At 38.4% G+C, this 21,535-nt stretch overlaps 1 protein-coding gene across 1 annotated transcript in view; it reads right to left on the reverse strand.

Moving 5' to 3' along the window:
* Positions 1-21,535, reverse strand: part of MAST4 (microtubule associated serine/threonine kinase family member 4) — a gene marked incomplete at both ends in the record, with an annotated part of 287,804 nt that overhangs the window by 131,395 nt on the left and 134,874 nt on the right. Inside the window, one exon of the mRNA XM_079548763.1 lies at positions 21,282-21,313. Within this exon, the coding sequence (XP_079404889.1) occupies positions 21,282-21,313 (32 nt within the window). The remainder of the gene's footprint in view (positions 1-21,281; positions 21,314-21,535) is intronic.

A 21,535-nucleotide genomic window follows, 5' to 3' on the forward strand; every position in this document is an offset into this window, starting at 1 on the left:
TTCAAGTGCACAAGCGAAAATCACTGAACTCCTTTCTCTTCATATTTCCATTAGGAAACAACACTTTAAGCATTACCCTGAGCATTCATTTACAGGACACTGAAATCAAAACTGAACATCTGAATTTCTAAAACATTTGGATTCTGATACACCAAACTCAGGCCCTTGCAAGCATTGCTAGGCCAAGCATCCTACAATTATCTTTCTAGAGAAGTTCTAAATTCCCCTGCCTCCCAAAAGAAAAAAGAATTGACTGAACTTCAGCGATTATCTTGAGACCACAGACAGTGCTGATTCAATTCACAGATTCGAGGGCACAAAGATCTGTTAGGTGTTCAATTCTGACTTTCAGAATATGTTCTTCAAATTCTACTCAGAATGCAGCAAAATGGCCATTTGTTAAAGATATTATCACACCTGATGGAGTAATAAACAGTGACAGAAAATTTGGACAGACAAATTGAAACTGTGCACATGTATAGACATACATATAAATCTTACATAACATTATAGGCACATACTGCCTTGTAGCTAACTTAAGCCCACACCTGTGCTTGTATATACACACGGACATAATACAAACTACTTAACTTTTCTTGTATAAAGTTGTTTTTCACTGAAAACGTTTAAAGCAGGACACTGACAGGACAGGCAGCTCCACCAAATCTGGATGGTACCAGAATTATTTCCATGTAGAAAACAGCAAAAGGATCAGCTCAGGAAGATGCAGAGCTTCCTTCAAACACACCTGTAAGGCCAGTGTTATTACTTGGAGAGAGCTGAGACAGGCCCACAGTCAAAGTGGCTCTTTCCTGCTGTTCTTGAAGCACTACCAAGAAGAAAACAGGCAAAAAGAACAGTGGTCACAAAACACTGCTCAAGAATGAAACATTATAATTAGGCAACAGATGCACTTTACCTGCAGGAGGTCAAGACTGCCACCAAGCCAGGCAACACAAAAATGAGTTGTAGCAGTGACTGAACATAGCACATGAAACATAAAGTAGCTCTTACATGCAGCTGCTTAAGACCACAATAAATCAAACCCCTTGGTGAGCTAATTCATGCATTTCACATTGTAGTAACGGTAAAGTTACTCTAAGCTGAGACTGAACTGTAGTTTGACTTTGAAAATTATTCTTCTCTGCATTTCATCTTGCACAGACATAAGTTTGGATAATTAGGACTTCCTGAAAAACAGAACAGAACAAATTCTGCCTACAGTTACATTCTTTCTTAGCTTCTTTAACAGTAAGTGGGAACCTCACATATTTGCGGGCCATTCAAGCAAGGAGAAACCAAAGAAGGAAGTTGACCTATGCACATGGAGGAACATATTGCTATGAGAAGACGAACACTGAACAGCAGTGCCCAACAACAGGACAAGAGGCAACAACCACAACTTGGAACACAAGATGAACAGATACCTACAACTTTTTTTTCAAGATGCATGCTGAGAAGTAGTTATAACAATGGGTTCACATGATTCAGTGGCTTCAATCCACTGAGTTCCTCTGTCTTTTTTTTTCATCATGATTCATCAAGGAACTTCTTCAGTTAGCACCAGTTACCAGTAGTAATGCGCTGGAACAGGCTGCCCCCAGAGGTTGTGGATTCTCCTTCTCTGGGGATATACAAGACCCATCTGGATGCTAACCTATGCAGCCTGCTGTAGGGAGCCTGCTTTGGCAGGGAGGTTGGACTCAATGATCTTTACAGATCCCTTCCAACTCCCACAGTTCTATGATTCTGTGAATTAGCAATTTAATTAGATGACAACTAGCCAGTGAAAGTTAAAAGTTGACATCAATTTAATCAAAAAATATCGTCTGGTTCTTAATTTCAGACTACTTAGATATAAAGCATTTCCACCAATATGCAGTTGACAAAGCAAGATGAAGACAAAGAGGGGGCTCATTATATTTTTGTGGTACAATCTTAATTCATTTATTTGAAGTAACTAATTTACTCTTAAGAAAATAATACTCACTATACTTGCAAAGGCTACAGTAAAGTCAGTCTCAAAGATACCAATATAAGCTTTTTCTTGATTTTTGTCATTATCCCTGAGATAGGTATTTTAAGGATTATTTTATCAGTAAAACCAGCTCTTTCAGTGTAACACAGCATTACTTACTATGAAGAATAAATTCTCATAAATACCGCAGAGTCCCTGAGGTAATTTTTAAAAGTCCAACTTCTCATTTATGAGATTTTAAGTTGTAATTTGCAACACCCACAAGCTTAAATGCTTGAAAGTCCACGTTAGTGTTCTACTGTACTATGGCTACTGGAAAGAAATGCCATTTTCTCCTGTTAAGAAAGGAGCTATGCTTCACCAAGAGGACAGCTTTACTAACAGCATGATGAAGAGCAGAAACACTAAGTCTGGATACCAGATACAACAGGAGGTTTTGTTACATAAGAGGAGAAAAAATAATTTAAGTGAAAAGTCAACAACTTTTTCAGATCTGTACATTGCATTCTTCTAACACTACCAGGTATCAAGGTATCACACAATCACAGAATCAATACAGTTGGAACAGAACTCTAAGTAATCATCCAGTCCAACCTACCACCAAAATTGCTTACTAATCCATACCCCTAAGTACTACTTATACCCTACTTCTACCCTTTCCTGAAACTCCTCCAGGGATGGTGACTTCACTAGCTGCCTGGTGCCAATGCACCATTACTCTTTCTGAGAAGAAATTCTCCCTAGTATCCAATCTGAACCACCCTTGCCTCAATTTAAGGCCATTTCCTCTCATCCTATTGCTTACCTGGGAGAAGAGGCAAACCCTATCTCACCACAATATCCTTTCAGGCAGATGTAAACAGAGATAAGGTCTCCTGTGAGCCTCCACCAGGCTAAATAACCCCAGTTCCCTCAGCCATTCCTCCTAAGGTTTATGCTCCAGGCCCCCTCACCATGGGAAAGGATAAGTAATGCTTCAGGCAACAGAGGACGGTGGCAGAACATTATTTCATGAGAAAGACTAGTTAGGCAAGTAGGACCTTAGTTTCCTGAGAAACATACCTAAAAATGTATTGATAACGGTGTCAAGTATCCTCTGTTGTGTTCATGCTTTTTTACCCAGGTAAAGATATTTTTGCCTACATTGACACAACTACCATAGTGGAGTATTTCTCATCTAGAAAGCTTAATCTCAAACAAAAGGTCAAGAACAGAACACAGGGAATTTAGGAATTACGTTCCTTTGCAAATTTAAACCCTAGTGTCCTATCAATACAGTTGGAACAGAACTCTAAGTAATCATCCAGTCCAACCTACCACCAAAATTGCCTACTAATCCATACCCCTAAGATGACAGATGAAATCCATATTCAGACAAATTTAGAAAGTGAAATACAAGAATACAGGCCACAAGTTATGTGCCCTGAGGTTTTCTAGTTCAGTAAATCATCTCCAATATCCAGTTAAAAGCAAACAAAGAGGAAAGCACAGTGAAATGTTTTATTTGACTGAAACACAAGCCTGAACAACTCTTCCACATCACAGGTAAGATTAATATTCTACACTTTCAACTACTTCCCTAGCTGCTACTTATGCATATCCTTTTTTCCTTAAATGATGGTAATACACAGTAATACCACTAACAATGCAGGTGCCTCTGGTTTTCGTTAGTCTTTAATGTTCAATAGCAATTGAAAAGCTAAAGTAATAAGCAAGTCTGTGCAATGTTTGGTTCTGCGTGCATACTTGGCAAGTACTTTCCAGATGTGCTTAGGAGTTTGCAGTTAACTTCAATAACCACCAACAACAAATAATTTATTTCTGTGATAGTTTGATCAAAGATAATTTCATCTTCATTTGTACCACCTGAACTGCTTAGCACACCATGTTCAGACATTTAGCATATTCTGTTTAGTAACATTCAAGTAGACATAGAACTTCTACTTCTCCCAGTTCAAATTAGATTACTGTTCTGAACTCATGACCAGAAAACATACGTTGTTTAAAAAAAATGTAATAATCATAATCCAGTGAATACAGGACTAAAGAAAAACTGTAAAACCAACATAAAGTGAATTGCATTTTATCCCTTGCACAAATGCTTTTGTCAACATTTTCCAAGTCAAGTTGCTGTTTTCTTATGTATAAAAAGAAAAGCTGAAATTTATTTGTCAGTTATCAAGAATGAGCTGATGTTCATCCTCTAAATGGCCCATACTTCAACAACATCATTGTGAATCCTCCAGAGGTCCTGTCAGACTAATCAGCCCCATTAAAGTGATCTTTAAGTGGAATGCACCCATTTCAAGTTTCACTTATTAGACAGCATTCATCCATGAAAATCAGCTGCATACACTCATTGACTGTATAATCTAGTCACTGCATGACAGTTACAGAGTTGTAACCGAGGACTGTTACTCAGGAACTATTTCTTCTCAGTTTAATGTTGTACCATAGAACTTGAGAGGATGAGAAAACATCCAGGCATTAGCAGTGTATACACACACAGGCATACATATATATGCACACACATACAGCATGCAGGTATGTATACGTACACACACACACAAACACATGGACAGCTCTGAAAGTGATGCCTCCTATGTTTTTGCGTCAGTCCGTGACATCAGAGGTGGATGGTGGTGGTATGGTAGCAGCAGCTAGTCGTTCACACTCCAGTGGTGCAGATTTTTACCAGTGAAGCATGCAGGCTTATTTTAATCATTGGCATAAGTGCATAGCTAATGGCTGTGTTGAAAGTATTTTGTAGCTGAGAACTTGCACCATCAAATAATGTTACTGCATTCCTTCTACCTGTTGCAGTTTCCATGGAAACAAATAGGAGGCATTACTTTTGGACAGACTTCTGTATCTGCAAGTGTCACATTCTGCGGTCACTCTGCATCTCTCCCATCAGCCAGAAAAATTACCATTTCAGGATCCACCATTAAATAAACAGCAGGAGCTCGTAATGACACCAAAGCAGCAGATTCTGTTCTACTTGTTCAAGTGCTTTCCCTTCCTTTCCTATTACATTCAAAACTTAGGTCTGTGAAAGTCTCTCAGGTGAGCAGTCAAGAACAACAACTTTAAAATCAGATTCAATATTCAAATCTGAAATACTGCAGAACTACCTACCAACTGGAAAGCAGAGCTGTTACTCAGAGACATTCAGGATTCTCATAGTTGTTTCACCAGCAACACTGAAGTATTAAATAGGTTCTACCAAGAACAATGCAGAAGCACTCTAGTACAATCCTGGTTTCTTGGCATCAGTGAGAAGCAAAACACAGCACTCAAGCAATGTTTTGCATCGTTTCCAATGCAGTGTGTCCAGATATTTATTAAGACAATCACAGAAGAATTCTGAAAAGCACATCAAACTGTTACTTCTGCTGAAGTCAACAGACTGATCAACCCAATGCACATGGAACACATCTCATGCTTTTGCTAGCTGCTGGACGGGGTAAAGAAATATTTTCCTATCAACGTGTAACTGGCTAGTCTATTCTGGGCACTTTTGTTATTTATGCCTACTTTCTTCAGAAGCATTTGAGATAGGCCTAAGGAAGTAATACCAGATGGTATAAGAAATCCTTTTCCTTAGAATCCTGTCTGGCATGTCTTGCTCACGTGTTTTGGCTCAAAACAATCTCCCATTTTACAATTCAAGGAATTTTTCATCTTGGTCAGATTGCATAAGGAAAAGAAGCAGCAATGTCTTACATTTTGTTTTGTTGTTTTTTTTTCCTGGCAAAGGGAGAGGTTGGTGAGGATGACGGAAGATGCTCACCATACCTGCATCTGCACAGCCAATTTATGCATCTTTTATCAAATTTTCTCTTCCAGAAAACTCCTAAAGTAGCTAGGGAGATTTAGACAACCTCCTACCACATTCCACATGCTGTAACAATTAAAATTAAATAAATCTTAAGCTGAATTTAGAAAGTAATAAAAATAGCTCAACTAATGAAGTCTCTCGTCAACACATATCAAGCTGACATCAAAACTGTAAAAAGCCTGAAAAACCAAGCTTATTAATAATAATTACGGTCTCAATCTGTACTGTCTTTCAATATGAAAGGAATAATACTTAAAGGAAGAAGCAAAAATAGACCTAGTTCTTGAAGAATTCTGTTTCATAGGATTTAAGCACTTATTTTAGTAAAATACATATATATGTATTCAAAAGCATTATATGCCAGTCACAAGGCTAAAGTCAAGCCTTTTCATTTTTACTGACATTTGGTTATTGGCAATGTAACGGCATGCAGTAAAGAGAGTCTAAGTAAATCAAGATAATGTGTCCTTTATGTGTCTATTACCCACATCACACAATGCCAGCTGTTTTTCTCGCTGTTCTTAAAATTAGATAGCAATTTCTCTGTAACCTCAGTTCGCTATTTCACTATCCAGAGGGACAGAAAACACCTCAGCAGTGTCTAAACTGAAGCCATTATGACTTGTTTTACACCTGAAAACATACACAGCACTATTTCCTGCCCAAAACAAATATTCTGCACTCTTGAAAAAGATTCTTTTAACCTCCACCCAGTCTTCTCTTTTCCACAATCTCATTCTGGAAAGTATTCTTCCATAGATTATGTCAAACCAACACACAACACTCAGATCCATACGCAGCATTTAAGCCTAAGACCTAAAAAGTTCTGCATGGGGTAGAATAGTCCTGCATGCTTTGCAGCTCTGAGTTATCAGCTTTCTAATATGATGTACTGAGATGTATCATCTTCCCTTGTATTTTCTCTACACAGTACGGTGGAACTATTGTTTCTCAAACCCTCTTCCATAAGCTGCCACTTAGTCAGCTATCTTGCATCCAAAAAGCTGAGTGTTTTCTGTTGAACAACATAATCTTCAGCTTTCTCTATTTCATGTGTATATTTTATTCAAGATGCCAGATTTTGAATTCCCAAACTGTTCTTAAACATACTTGCACTCTTCCCTGCTTGTCCTCTCCAAATTTAACAAATACACTTTATCATCTACGTCACTAACAAAAGCGACAGAACAGCCAGGCTTTTTACATCTACAGACAACTGCAATTTCTTGCTTAGTGTTTCTATCAAATACACAACTTATCAAAAGATTCTCAGTAGTGACAACAGGTAAAACTTGTCTGAAAAAAACAAACAACAACAAAGTTCAGAGTTAGAGAGCAGTAACCTAAAAGGTATCCAAACTAATATAGGTATATTCTTTGTATTCGTCATTGATTTACTTCAACCATAAAATCAGATATATTTTCCAGGTAACTAAAAATATTTCAGGTTTCTCCTACAATAATCTACGAGAAAAGCATCCACAAAACACAAGAGTGTATAAACCTGATCATCAACAGACTCCCACTGGTATTAAGAAAAACCACAAAATTCTTTCAAAATCATCATGTTTAGCAACTGTGATACCAAATCTAACGCACACAAAAATCTACTTTCAAGTTAAGCATTTAAAAAGTTATTCAGGTACTCTCTACATTGTAAATAGAAGCAGGTACCCCTTATGTCAATGGATATTTTTATACCCACTGTTCCTCAGAGGACCATCTTAAGCAAATCTTACACAGCATTCTGTATTAGTCATATATAATAAGAGAACGAAAAAAAATTTGAAGTATATTTTTATTGTCTTTATCCATTCTAGAAACATCTTGGTCTGAGTTATTAAATAAGTTTCAATAGCACTGACTGACTTCAGATTAAAATGCACAGTATTTCCTACTTTCACATCCAACGTTAAAGAAGTGGCATATCCTATATGCACTTTGTTAACCTGAGGGCTTACACACAGTCATTGAAGACGGTCAGAGTGCTAACAGCTATCTCTTTGAAAAGGTCATCATCCATCCGAATGCACCTTCAAGCAGCCCTACCTCATATGGACAGATTCAAAGATTTCTTTGCTGCTCTTATGTACCTGTTCAATAAATCTGACAAATGGTGCCACATAAAGTCAAGTTAGATTAACTCTATCCAGTTCAGCTCCAAGGAGAAAGCCCTGTTCTCGGGGCTAGCGTTTTCTTCTGGAAAGTAATTTCACCTAATAAAAAACAGTAAGGAAGCTTAGCAATACTTAAAAGCTCACATCTTACCAAGAGAAGAGGTTTAGAGAAAATCACAAAGATGAATATCATTAGTTTATTTAGTTAATTTCCATTCAGAAGAAGTAAAGACAAAGGCAAAAAAACACTCAGAAAACTGTCAGTAAAACTACTGTGCTTCCGCACTTCACACTTCTGAAACTTAACTGGATATTTAGTAAAGCTACAGAAACCTTCATTGATCCAAAATTTAAATATTTATGGCTTTGCAGTTATAAATTATTACAGTTGGGCAGGAGCCAGAACATTAGTTATTTATGAGGGAAGCCCCAGAAGGTTCAGAATCTAAACCTGAAATCTGAAGATGTTGAGGTGTAATAAATCAAGAACAAAATGCACAAGGCTAGAGAGCCGAGAAAAGTCTCTTTTTTGTTAACTGTAGAGGTTGATCTAATAGAAGACTCTACCACACCTTACAAACTTCATGTCTCAACTGAAAGGTAGGACAAGTGCTAAAAATTGTCATGTTTTAGCATGGGGAAAAGACCACACAAGTCCCTGTGACAGTGCTGTTTAACTACAGGTAAACTAAGCTAACTTCTCTTTCTTTTAAGGAATCAGTAGGCTTCACAATGAACAGAAAAAAAAACCACCCACAAAACATAAAATAAAGCATCAACCACGTTCAGATACAGAGAGCATGGTATTGCCTGCCACAGCCTCCAGCATCACACAGCAATTGCTCAGGCTGAAGAAATGCCCTGCTGTCTAGAGGAGCATGAGCTTTACAAGCATTGCTGTGGAGGAAAGCGCACTGCTCCAGGTAAAAGTGAATGCAAAACTGAGTTCCAGTGCCACCACCATTTTATTAGCACCAGTATAGCCAATTGAAATGAGAGATGGTTCTGCAACCATTTCAGGTGGGAGGCAAGTACACAACAGTGCTAAGACTGATAAGAATGACCAAGAACACATCTTGGGAATTGCACTACCCCCATTGCCCTGAACAGCTGTCTTCCAACAGAATACGATCTCTCAGCTTTCTTACTTAGTCAGTAGCAAATGCTGGAACTACCCTCCATTTTCATTTCCTCATTCCTGCCTAACTTGCAGGAATGTTGCAAGAAAACAGCAATGTCTGAGGGTTGTTCTCAGAACCTTTCTGCAAGCAAATCCTAAGATTTCATCTACTTGTTCAGCAAAGCCCACATCTAACATATGATCAACTTCATCCTAAACAACATGCTTCATGTTGGAAAGGGCCAGCTTGCTACTCTGAATGTGATCTTTGATCTGCCCAGGAGTTCCCACAAGAATATCAATGCCATATTTAAGGAGATCAAACTGTGCTTTATACAGAATTCCTCCATAAAAACATGCCTCTGAGAGTTTCATCACACTCCATGTGGCACTAACTTATTACCAACTATTCATCTGTCCATAAAAGTGTCTAAGGCTGACGTTCCTCTACTACCAACAGTGGTTCCACTGATTTCTCTTTGCTGTCTGGATACTACACCCAAGGGTAGTAGAGTGACTCACAACTACAGAACTTTACATGTCAAATCTCAGTATTCCAAAGTCTCTCAAGCATACCATTCCCAGCACTTCTGTCTTCTTGCCTCTGTGTTCCACACAGCCTTTTCTCAATCATTACCCATTTTATTCTTCTCTATGGCAACTTCTTCCCTCATCTCTCACTCTTGCACAATTCCTTAACTTCACTGGTATTACATTGCTTCTGTGTCATACCATCACAAATGAGCTATACAATCCCTGGACATCATTCAAAATCAACTGCTATGTAAATATTTTGATTCTCTAGCTATGCTTCTCTGCTTAAGATTCTCCATGTTGAGTTAATTTGTGAACCAAATTTGCATGGCAAGCTTTCACAGTTTTTACTGACAGGAGATTTCCGATAGTTGTTCTCATGCCAATAAGCCCTAGCATCCCACTGTTTGAAATTCCTTTGATTTTTGGTTTCAGACTACTGTTTGCTCCCGGACTAACATCTTATCTACGTAAAATTGATTATGTGCTGCTTATGAAGTAAAGCATAAGCCAGTTAGGAAAGGAAACAATTTGACTTGCTTTCCACATTTTACATTGCCAGTATTTTTAAATAATGGCTATAAAATCTCCTACTCCAACAAAGAAACAAAAGAAAACGGGGAAAAAAAAAAAAACAACCCAAAAAAACCCACAACAGTAAGTCAGCACGTTTCCCAGTATGAGAAAGACTAAACAAGACACAGCCAGTGTCCTGTGTTCCAAACTGTCCTGGTATCAGCTGAGACAGCGTTAACAGCACATTGATATTTTGGCTGTTACTAGCTGTTGGGAGCACACCTGGGGCCAGGACAGCTTATCTCAATTAGGCAAGAGATGCTATGAGGAGCTGGCCAAGAAGGCGGCTCTGCTCAGAGGTTGCTGGATATCAGTTGGCAGGTGGTAAGACACTGCACTGATAGCAGGTCATTGACCAGCAGGCAGCTGTATTGTGAGCTGGGCATCAGTTGGCAAATAATTCCATTGCAGACATATACACATTGTTATCATTGCTTTTTTGTTTCCATTTTCCTCTTCTGTCTCAGAAAAATAGTTTTTATCTCTACCCACTAATTCTATTTTGTTTCCAGTTCTCTCCCTCATCTCACTGCAGGCAACTGAGTGAAGGCTGTGGCACTGAGCTGCTGCAGGGCTAAACCACAACACAATTCACTGCTCATGCTGTACAGTGTATAAAGCTACCAGCCATTGAGCCGACCTGAAGGCACTGCCAGGCTATCAGAGCACATTTAAGAATTGCCTTGGTAGGGTTAACTCTGACCTCAGGCTTAAAGGCATCACCGGCCTTCTTTTTAGAAGCAGGATGGTTTGAAGCATGTGCTTTGCTGTCACCTCAGACCCTTTCCCACTCAGCCTCAAAACCATACTCACATATGGATGTAGAACGTCCCTGACTTAATCACACCTTCTGCCTGCATACTAGTACCATGTAACAAAGCATTCAACAAAGTAAAAAAGCATTCCCAATGCCCGCATATGCTGCACAACCTTTACAAAAGTAGACATGAGTTAAAACAGTCAGGCTAAAATAGCAAGAACTGGTTTCTTTGTCAGCTTGAAACTTAGCCCCACATAGAAACACCTGGGATAGTGCGTTTGTCTCAAATGCTATGCTCACCTTCACTGCCTAGGGGCATCACTACACTAAATATTCATGAGTGAACCAACTGGGACTTGAAGAAATGTGATTATATGCAATTATACTGTCTTGTGCATCATGGCAACCAGCACACAATGAATACAAAGCAAGAGACTCCCAAAAACTGTGCCAGCCTTTCAGACCTCCATTTTCTTCCCCCCTGGCACTTGATCTCCTTTCATCCAAGCTCTGCGGCGTTACAGATCTACTTATCCCCAGCGCTCCTTCTGACCTTTTCACTTGGCTATGAGAGCTGTCATAACATAACTTACTAAACCTTACAGATCTAAGCTAAAATGGCTTGCTAGTGCTAGAAGAAAAAAGAAAAAAAAAAAAAAAATCGGAAAAGAAGCCCTACAACATTTGGGAGAAGGGACAGAAATTATCTGCTTACCCCCCACTTTGTTATGAAACACCAGAGAAGAAAAGTGCATGACGGCAGGAAAGCACATTAATGCCAGGATAGAGCTGCCAGAACATGGGAAATAAAGGCTTGTTGAAGACTAAAGAGGCAGAATTAGCTGATTAGGACTTGCAGAACAGAAAGGTATCTAGCCAAAGAAACACTTTTCTTCCCCAAACCTGCAAGAGGAGAGCTCAGCCCAGCTGCTATACACAGGAAGCATCCACACATCCATTGCCCAGGCCTCTGGGCACACCTTATTCAGTTTCTGCTACCTCAAGTCTCATAATGAGCCACTGATCAGACCTCATGTTCCTTGGTGCTCCTTTAAAACCAAGAGTTACCATCCATTCTCCCATGAAAAAAACAGTCTGCAACCAGGTTCCTGGCATGTCTATCCTTGTGTGAAAACTACATTCCCAGAGCAAGTCCTACAAGCTCAAAACCTGACTCGGTATCCCTGCCCTGGATTCCTGCTGACTTCTCCCATAGAACAGACCTGTAAGACAACACTCAGCTTCAAGCAAAGGTTGAAAATAAAAATGGAAGGAATACTTCCAGCAAAACACAAGCATGTCAACAACTGCATTAAGACAACCAAATTTTACTTTCTCAGAGGGCAAGCATGACTTGTGGAGTGGTATATTGGGATGGAGGAAAATCAACAGGATCCAGAAATTTTAGGCAGATGGAGACAATGGTAGAGGTCAAAATGGCCAGGGACTCAAATGTTATTCAACATTTTCACAAAAGGCTTGCCAACGAGAAACTGACATTGTGACAAAGTAGGTACCACTTCCAGCCATGGAGAGTAGAGGCCCTGACAGGTAACAGATACAAATGCATGAATATTCTTTACAGTAAGCAACATTACTGGTTCAGAATACTGACAGTAAATAAAATGTTCAACTTTGCATTTGATAGGAGTGAGGAAGGGGAAAAAGGGCTTACCTTTCCTCTCTGACTCAACAGAAATGGCTTACTGGGATATCATGATCTTGACACCTCTAGGAAGTCAGCCTGTACTTTACATAATGGAACTGTGATAATACTAACAATTTCAAGAGGAAAGTCTGTAATGCCAGAAGATGCAGATCCCTGCTGTTCAGCAACTGCCTCTTTTACCTAAAAGCTGTTATTTAGAATACAGGTGATTTCATTGTTACTAGAGGAACAAATATATTGTGCAGAAACTTGAATGGTTCTTTCCGAACCATACATCTATTCATAGCTTATTCTTCATCTTTGATCTCCACACACACACAAAATAGTCATTAGAATTCTCTAAGCAGAGCACAGCTTCATCAAATAATCATGTAAGCTTTCCAGAGCCCTACCATGACCCCAATCCAACAGAGGCTAAGAGTGTGAGCTTGAAATTGCATAGCCTCAGAAAGCTCTCTCTGCAGATTAAGAGATTATTCAAATGTTTCTAGCATCAATGCAAAAAAAAAAAAAAAAAAAATCAATTCATCAATACAGCACAGGGCAGACAGGATCATGCAATTCATAAGGCGAATTTCTTTAAAACAGAACTTTCTTGACCAACTTTGAATTTTCCTTAAGTGAAGAAAACTGGGATTTCCAAAATAAATATCAGTGTGAAAAAGCAAAGTGAAGAAAACACTTTTTCAGTATGTCTGACATTCCCAAGTTTTGCTGTTTGAAATTCTAGCTGCACTGATCAGTGGTGATTAGTAGCATGACGCTGTTTTTCTGCCAGTTTTCTCACTGCGTATATTCTCTAAGGCAGCAGAATAAAGCAGGTGGTTGCATGGTCATCTGTTGTTGGCTCTAGTGTGTGTGTTCTACTAGAACAAACTAAAGGGAAATAATTTTATTTATGATGCAAGTTTTGCTCAAAGATCAAGTGAGAGGATAAAATGCTTATTTAAAAAATTCCTGAAGCAATTATCATGAAATATTTGTTATTCACATTTGCTACTGAAAGTCAAAACACAACCCTGTAACAGTGTTCACCAAACCAAGCCTTCCTTATACCTCAGCCTGCCCTCAGAGCTTATTACCTCCTCCCTAGCGTCCGTTTCCCTAGCTCACTTCCCTCCCTAGCTCACATTTCTACTATGAAATTTCCTAAGCATTTTCTTTATTTGCTATACACTTAGCTGCTAGTATGTACAGAGAAACACTATGAACATCAAAAAGTGCTTGTTCAACAGGTAGTAGAGAGTACAAGGGAGGAACCAGCAGAAGCAGAGCAGTTCACCACTGAAATTAAAAGGCTGCCCAGGGAAGGGGAGTCACGTGGGAAGAGCAAGAACAGTAGGTTAGTCTGTTTTCAACAAATCTCCATCCCATTACTCTTTTTTGCTTCATTTCATAAGATTCACTATTGAAATTTTAATACAGAAACAGAGATTCTTTCTACTGCTGTTTCTCTGCACGCATCTAGTTGTTTAAGAACCTCAGCACCCACCTTCTCAACACCACCAATCCCTGAGCTGTAAGATCTGGCCATCAAACATCTGAGTTGAACATCATGCTCAATTAAAGATTTATTTGCATGCGCAGAAATATTTAAATTCTCAAGCAAACTATTCTACTGCAAAAACACTGTTGGGTTTAGGTAACACATGGATACACCCAGGTATTTGGCCTCTGCTCCCTGCAAGATGCATGCAATTATCCTATCCTAAAATTCTGTAACATTTTAACAAAATCACTACTAGACCCTACACACTGATTTTACTTTTTTCTATTTCCTCTATGATCACGAATTTGATAAAGAATTATTTAAGATTATTGTCATTCTCGAATGTCCTGTCCTTGTCCAAGTACCCAAAAGTAAATTCCAACACAGTTCTGTGAAGAACCTTAGTGTGTGGTTAAGAATTGGTTATTATCCAGACATTTATTATCCAGACTTTACACGATCCAGACATCACAGCACTCACAGAACAAGAGGGCAAATACATTACATAATTGTGGTTCAAAATCTGAATGTGTCATCTTCTAGACATAAATCTGTCAGGTAACCAAAACTTCAACACTTTTTTTTTTTTTTCATGTTCTAGCATTCTGAACACACATAAAAAAATTTAGTGGAAAATGCTGTAAGAAACATATGGCCTACTAAATGCAACAAAGAATTTTAATGCACCCAAAAGTGTCATCTTTCTTCTTGAAGATGTTCATAAAGACTGTGTGCACACAGATAAGTGTGAGCTCACCAATAAGAAGGTTTCACAAAACTTAAAAGATGTTCAAAAGTAGCGTATGGATCTTCCACTGGAAAGAAAAATGACGACCTGCTCACGGTGGGGGGAAGGCTCAAAGAGTGCACACAGCAGTAAAACATGAGCCAAGAGACAACACGCAAAGATCCCCAACACGGTATGAATGAACTAAGGATGCAAATGTGTGCATGAAGGAACCAAAAGAAATAGCTGAAAGACTAATTAGAGCGGCCTCTACTGATAAGTAAGGGCATAACTAACAGCAATAAGATGCCAAAGGATATACTGTTTACATCAAAACCAGGCACATGCTTTCCACAGCACAGAAGACTTGTTTGCAAAGGACCCTATGCTGCCAACAGAAAAATGGCAACAAGGCTACAGCACGTGCCATTACTCTTCCTGTCAGCCCAACAGAACTTTAAAATGAGGAAATGCAAACAATGGGCAACAGACTTGTGTAAAATTTATGGAGGCTGAAGCAAGAAGGGCTGTGAGGAAAAGAAATGTGCTACAGTAACTGCTGGTTCAGAGCATACAAAACACATGTCCAAAAACCATTTTTCCGTCGTCAGTCACAAGAACTGATAAGGACTCAGCAGCTCATGACCCCTGTCCTCCATGTCATAGCCAAGTGATTTTGGCCAGACAGATCTGAATTCATTGTTCAGAATTTTCATTAAAAAAGCTCACCATGTTAGCAGTAATGCATATATTAAGTGGATTTATAGTTCACTAACAGATCTCAAAAGAAAAAAAACTGTCAGTGGAGGAATTTCCTTTGTACAGAATAAATTATTTTATGAGTTCATAGACTCTTATGGTCTGCTTGATGCTATTCAACATTTGCATCAGTGACCCGGAAATGATATTTACAAGTCACTGCTGAAAGTTCAAAGGTGAAACACTGCATAAATACCAAACACTGAAAACACTGTCACATACAAAATGATCAGGATCTCTCTGTAATTTGCGCTCCTTTAAACAAATAATTATTAAGTATCTGGAAACTGAGGAGTTTGCACTGCACTCAGAAAGCCACCATCACCAGCAGTAACTCAGAGGTGTTTAGGAGACATTATGCTGCTCTCACAAAAGTCACTAATAGAAACAGTAACAGAGATGGAAATAGAATTCTTCTATGTGATCCTACATCAATAAATTGGGCTTGTTGGGGGAAAAAAAAAAAAAAAAAAAAAAACCACAAAATCCCCTGAATGACTACCAAAGCTGTCATATTTAGAAACCCTGAGTCCTTTTTTTTTTTTTTTTTTTACACATCATGAGGAGGGGCACCGAGACACAGGTGTGGTAGAGTTCAGCTAGTCACTGGTATGAAATCATCACAGAGGTCCACCACCTGGTAATAATAAGTAACATGTTCTGACTTAAAATCTGAAGATGATAGCAGTCTCCTAAATAACTTAAAATTTTTCTTTTTATGATTAACAGTGATATTTACTACAAAGGTACCAAATAATTAATTATGACTCAATCATCTGAACACACTAAGCAGCATCTCAGCTCACTTTAAACTCAGATGAAACAGAACGAAATGAGTGGATAAAATGGAAATGAAAATGAAATAAGAATAAAAAGCTGTTTTTATTTTCAGGACTCCAAAGTGTAAGAAAATCTCAAGTCTATCCCATAGCTTCCACTCCTTCCCAAAAAGCCCTCTGCTTTTGACATGCAATATACCAGTACTGTGTTACTTGCTGATGTTTAACAATTATTGACTGTAACTAAAAAAATGCCTCTGCTACAATGTCTGCAGAAGTCTAACCATGGGTGTAGCTAAACAAATGCAATTCACTCTTTTGTGTATGTAATTTAGATCTGCAAAATAACTCTGAATAGCTCACAGGCAAAGAGCAATAAAATCAGCTGATACATGCTTCTGGAGCACAAGGATTCACAGAGAAGTGTAAGCTGTACCCTAGCACAGACGGCATGACTCAAGCTATCCAGCTCCACATTCTAAAAGGGCTGGCTGCTGGCCCTCTTCCTTACTACATTTGCCCCTGCCACTTCCGGCCAAAGGTCAATACACCACTGAGACAAGCACAGAGGAAATCCCTGGGGGCAGCATATTGTTCAGATACATCAGATTCCTTAACTGGCCATCAGAGGGAGTCTTTTATCAGTGTACAGTAATTTGCAGCAGAAATCACTACTCACAGAACATACACAAGCCACAGCTATAAAGGTAGACACTCTAAGGAACAAATGCATGTAAATCTCTCTCCTTGCTGTTAACCAAGCAGTTTACCAGAACACTCACCTCAGGCCAACTTGTTGGCTTCACTTCTGTACAAATATAAATAGTGTCAGCAAACTAAAGAAGAGAGCTACATCAATACAGAATTTCCATTTCTGCGCTGCTTTGCAGTATGAATTCATTGTGCAGTCCTGGGCACAACTGTGTTATAAACCTGTAATAATTTTGATGAGATACTGCAGATTAATTTAAGACACTCAGTTTTTCCAAGTAAGCACCAGATAGCAGAGGCCCTCTGCATTTTCAGAGAAAAGTATCAGAAAAAAATCTACCATGAAACAAGCACCAAAACATTCATAAGCAGAGAAAGTTTTTATTTTAATTAAGACTACAAATTTTCACTGTCTTTCATATCTCAAGACTGCATTTTGACTAGCTTTCATAATTAACATGGAAAATACTTTGTATCTCCAAAAAGAATTATTCCTTATAATGATCTGCCTAAAATTGTTTAAACACTATCCAGTACTAGTACTGGATAACCAGTACCAGTAACCAGTACCTCCTCTACCTTACACACTTACCCCTATTGAAGTCTGACTTCTTCTGAAGCACGCTGTCAATTCACTTACAGTAGATTTTTAGGTTCAAACAGCCATTCAGTGGCTCATCAGAAGATCTGTATGTTTGACATACTGATACTAGCAATGCTTAAACCTGCATTTTTGGATCTGACTTAACATAAACCACAAATGCTTGCCCTGATATTTGAAAATATTTTGCAAAAACAAGCGAACTAATAAAAATGTCATAGCAGCATATAAACTCCCTCTGTAGCAGCAGTGCACAAAGTATTTTGAATAACTTTCTGATAAGGTTGAAAAGTCAGATAGTTTTGATGCTGGTGAGAGGACTAGCAGAAGACCCCTGATATTAATTTTCCCTCCTTGCCATGGTACCCTGCTGTTAGAAAGCTACACAATACACCAAAGAACCTGCATGAAACTAATTGCAATCTGGATCAGTTCTGCCTGTGCTTATACAAGCACTTGTATCAACATAGCCAGTGGGTGGTCAGAGCATAGAGCATACCACTTCCTTCTGAATCAGCATCACTTACCAGAGTTTGTCAACTGTGCTACTTTAACTAACCTTGTAACAAGCCTTTGTCTCCAACTCCTTCCCAAGGAGTTGCTGTACATGTAGAAATCAAAACTGTGTTGTACAGCAGGAAGCCTGCACAGTTCAACTTATTTCCTGAGATCCAAAATGAGGCTGCAGAACTGCAGCCTATAATAGAGTTGTTCCACAAATAGTTAACCAAAATAGCAACAATGTGGGGAGAAGTGGAGATGTTGAGTCCACTCCCTCTCCAAGCTTCCTCCAGTTTCTGCCATCAATGCTCTCCCATAGTTCACCTAAGACACACTGCATGCCTTGTCGTCCAGCGTCTCTAGACACTTCATTTCTGGCATCCAATCTTTGATTTCAAGATCTGGCAGAAGACTTCCGTATTACCATGCCCTTATACCTGGTGAACAAAAAGCAGGGACACTGCCGGGCTACAAGAGAAGCCTAGAAGCCTCTGACTGGGCTGAGGGATGGTCAGTGAAAACATATGGCGTGGTTTGCTTTTTTTTTTTTTTAAGTGAAGCCAGTTGGGTTTGTAGATCAGCAGCCACAGAGCTAGCTCAAAAGGTCAGCATCAAAGTGGAATGGCTCCACACATGGCAACAACATGTGTGCCCAAGAGCACAACCAGGATACCCTAACTGATGAATGGCAGGTGGCAATTCAACAAGTGAACAATAATTGCCAACTGGCAGCAGGTTTTACATTGTGTCAGAACAAATGCCACGACTAACGAACTCAGAGCTAATTACTACTGCACAAATAGACTCCTCTGCTTATTGTTTTGCTGGCAGGAAGTCAGCATTGCCCTTTTTTTTTCTCTGCATATTTGATCAACCTAACAAAGGCAACCTGGATACCTCTCTTGGCATCAAGTTGTGTGCGTAGTTACAGAAGCCAAAGAGCTCTGCTTGGTTCAGCAGTATACAGGTAAGAAAGGGTTGCTGGCTTATGTAAGTCATATAATATGCATTTTCAACCTGTGCTTCCTCACAAGTATCTATCTTTCTATTTTACTATCTTGTATTGCACTTGCTCTCTATATCTGGAATCAACAGTCTCCTTTATGTTTGCCACAGAAATTGCATTAAAAATTATTCACATAAAGATGTAAGCAACACCATATGATCCAGACAGTAGACTCTCCAAAATAGGCATAAAAATAATTCAACCTTTCTGAAAGTATTTTGTGCAATAGTCCTTTAAGACTTACATATTGAATACAAGCTAGAAACCTTTTCCCCATACATCATCCCTCCATATTTTTCCACCAGACTGTACCATAATCAGTGAGACAAAGCGCAAATTAAAAAAAGCAGAATTGTTCATCGATCAGAATCTTGTTATCCACGTTTCTTTTCTTGATCATGCCTCAGCCAGCTGTCCCTGCCTTACCTAAAGCCCTGGCATGACATCTGGCTCTTAAGTTCCAGAAGACAAAACAACACATCCACACAGAACCACTGAGGTTCTTTAGATGTTTATGGCAATTAAAACACAGGACATACCACATTTTGATATTCAGTCTTCATATTAACATGCATATGATATGCAAATAGAGGAGTCAAAGTGACCCAATGCAGACCTTCTGATGCTACAGCTGTTGCTAACTTCAGTACTGTGAGCTCTGATAACTAAGAAAGCAGTAATAAAGATGACAGTTTAAAATACCACGTGCAGAATCTCAACCATTTTAACAGCCAGATATGATTATGCTGATAATCAACTATTCCTTTACTACACTTTATTAAAATCTCAGCAACATTACAGAATCTGCACTTACATCTCAATGATCAGCTATAAAAAATACGTAGATGAATGCAACCATTTTTCAAACCTGGAGAAAAGTATATAATAATATTCAACGTCAAACACAGCAAGAGTAAGCAAGGTCAGGGCTATTTATTAAAAAAAAAAAGAGTCTGTAAAGATACTTTCTGCTCTGGCTGAAATCAACAGGAGTTTACTCATTAACTTTACAGTCAGTTATCTTTTGCACACAGAATAGTGCTGGGTTTATATAAAGCCTCTAAAAGACACCAGTAATTCTCTTCCTTAACTATTTTTCTCTGTGTTACTGCAGTATCAAATACTTCACGTAGAATTAGTCTCAAAACTTTGTGCCATTTCTTAATAATTGTTTTGCTTACTATTTAGTAGAAGATTTGTGACAAAAGCTAAAGTAAGAAAACCTTCTGCAAGTCAGCAGATGCCTACAACCTGTACCTTCCCAGCAATTAGCATTTCAGTTACTCACACATGCAGCACCATCAAGCTGAAAACAAATATTTAAAAACAAAGCCAAATATCTAGCCTTTGTACAAGGGTTTAGAGGTTTACTCAAAACACGTCATCAGTAACACCATCTTAGCTGAGTACAGTGATAAAACTATAGTCCTATGTTATTTTGGGAAATAAAACAGTAGCCGAATGCAGATTAAGATATTTTAATACACTGTGATCCCAATACCTTCTTAATTATTACTATGTAATACGAAATAAAGCAAGCTTTAAAACCAAATAACTCAAAAAAGGAAAGAAAGACAAGGTATTGCAACCCATACAAAGAACACTTAAACCACAGTATTTGAGGTCATGCTATTCTAATTCAGTAACAATTCACACAAGAACATACAATCTTCACATCCACTAACCAAATACTAGATTAACGATCCTATACACTTAATAGCACTCATCTATTCTTTGTTTCATTATCCACAGGTTTTATCACAAAATTTCATATGATAACAGTTTGACTTACCTTTGTATCATTCAGAAACAAACTAAACTTTGATTTTAACTATAGTAATCTTCAATACAAAATAAAAGCTTCAACACCAGGTCTTCTTGTCAATTTGGAAATATCTAACAACAGCTCCTCTAAGAGAGGAGGACAGGCATAAAAAAAGGTTACTGCACAACCCAGTCTTCATTCACAATCTCAATTTCTTTGTATACATCTTAAGGCAAATCACACACCACATTTAGTCTTCATTTTAACTCCCCAAAGAGAAAAACAGCCCCCTTAAGAATTGCCAAAACACATAATGAGCACATAGCAGAAGAAATTTCAGAAACTTACAGACTTCCTCTTCTTGGAAGGCTCAATTCCTTCTGAAAAAAAAAAAAAAAATAAAGTTACATTAGAAACAAAATCTATTTGAATTGGATGTGGCCTTTAAAAAAAAAACAAAACACATATACATATATATGTATTGTAATTATTCCATTCAGTCAGCAGCAGAGATGTTCAACTGCAATAAAAGAAAGATTTGACATGCACCATCTTTCATTTATTGCTTTCTATTCTTATTTGAAGTATTAACATTAGCAATG

Source organism: Tetrao urogallus (genome assembly GCF_951394365.1).
Source record: "Tetrao urogallus genome assembly, chromosome: Z".
Taxonomy (NCBI): domain Eukaryota; kingdom Metazoa; phylum Chordata; class Aves; order Galliformes; family Phasianidae; genus Tetrao; species Tetrao urogallus.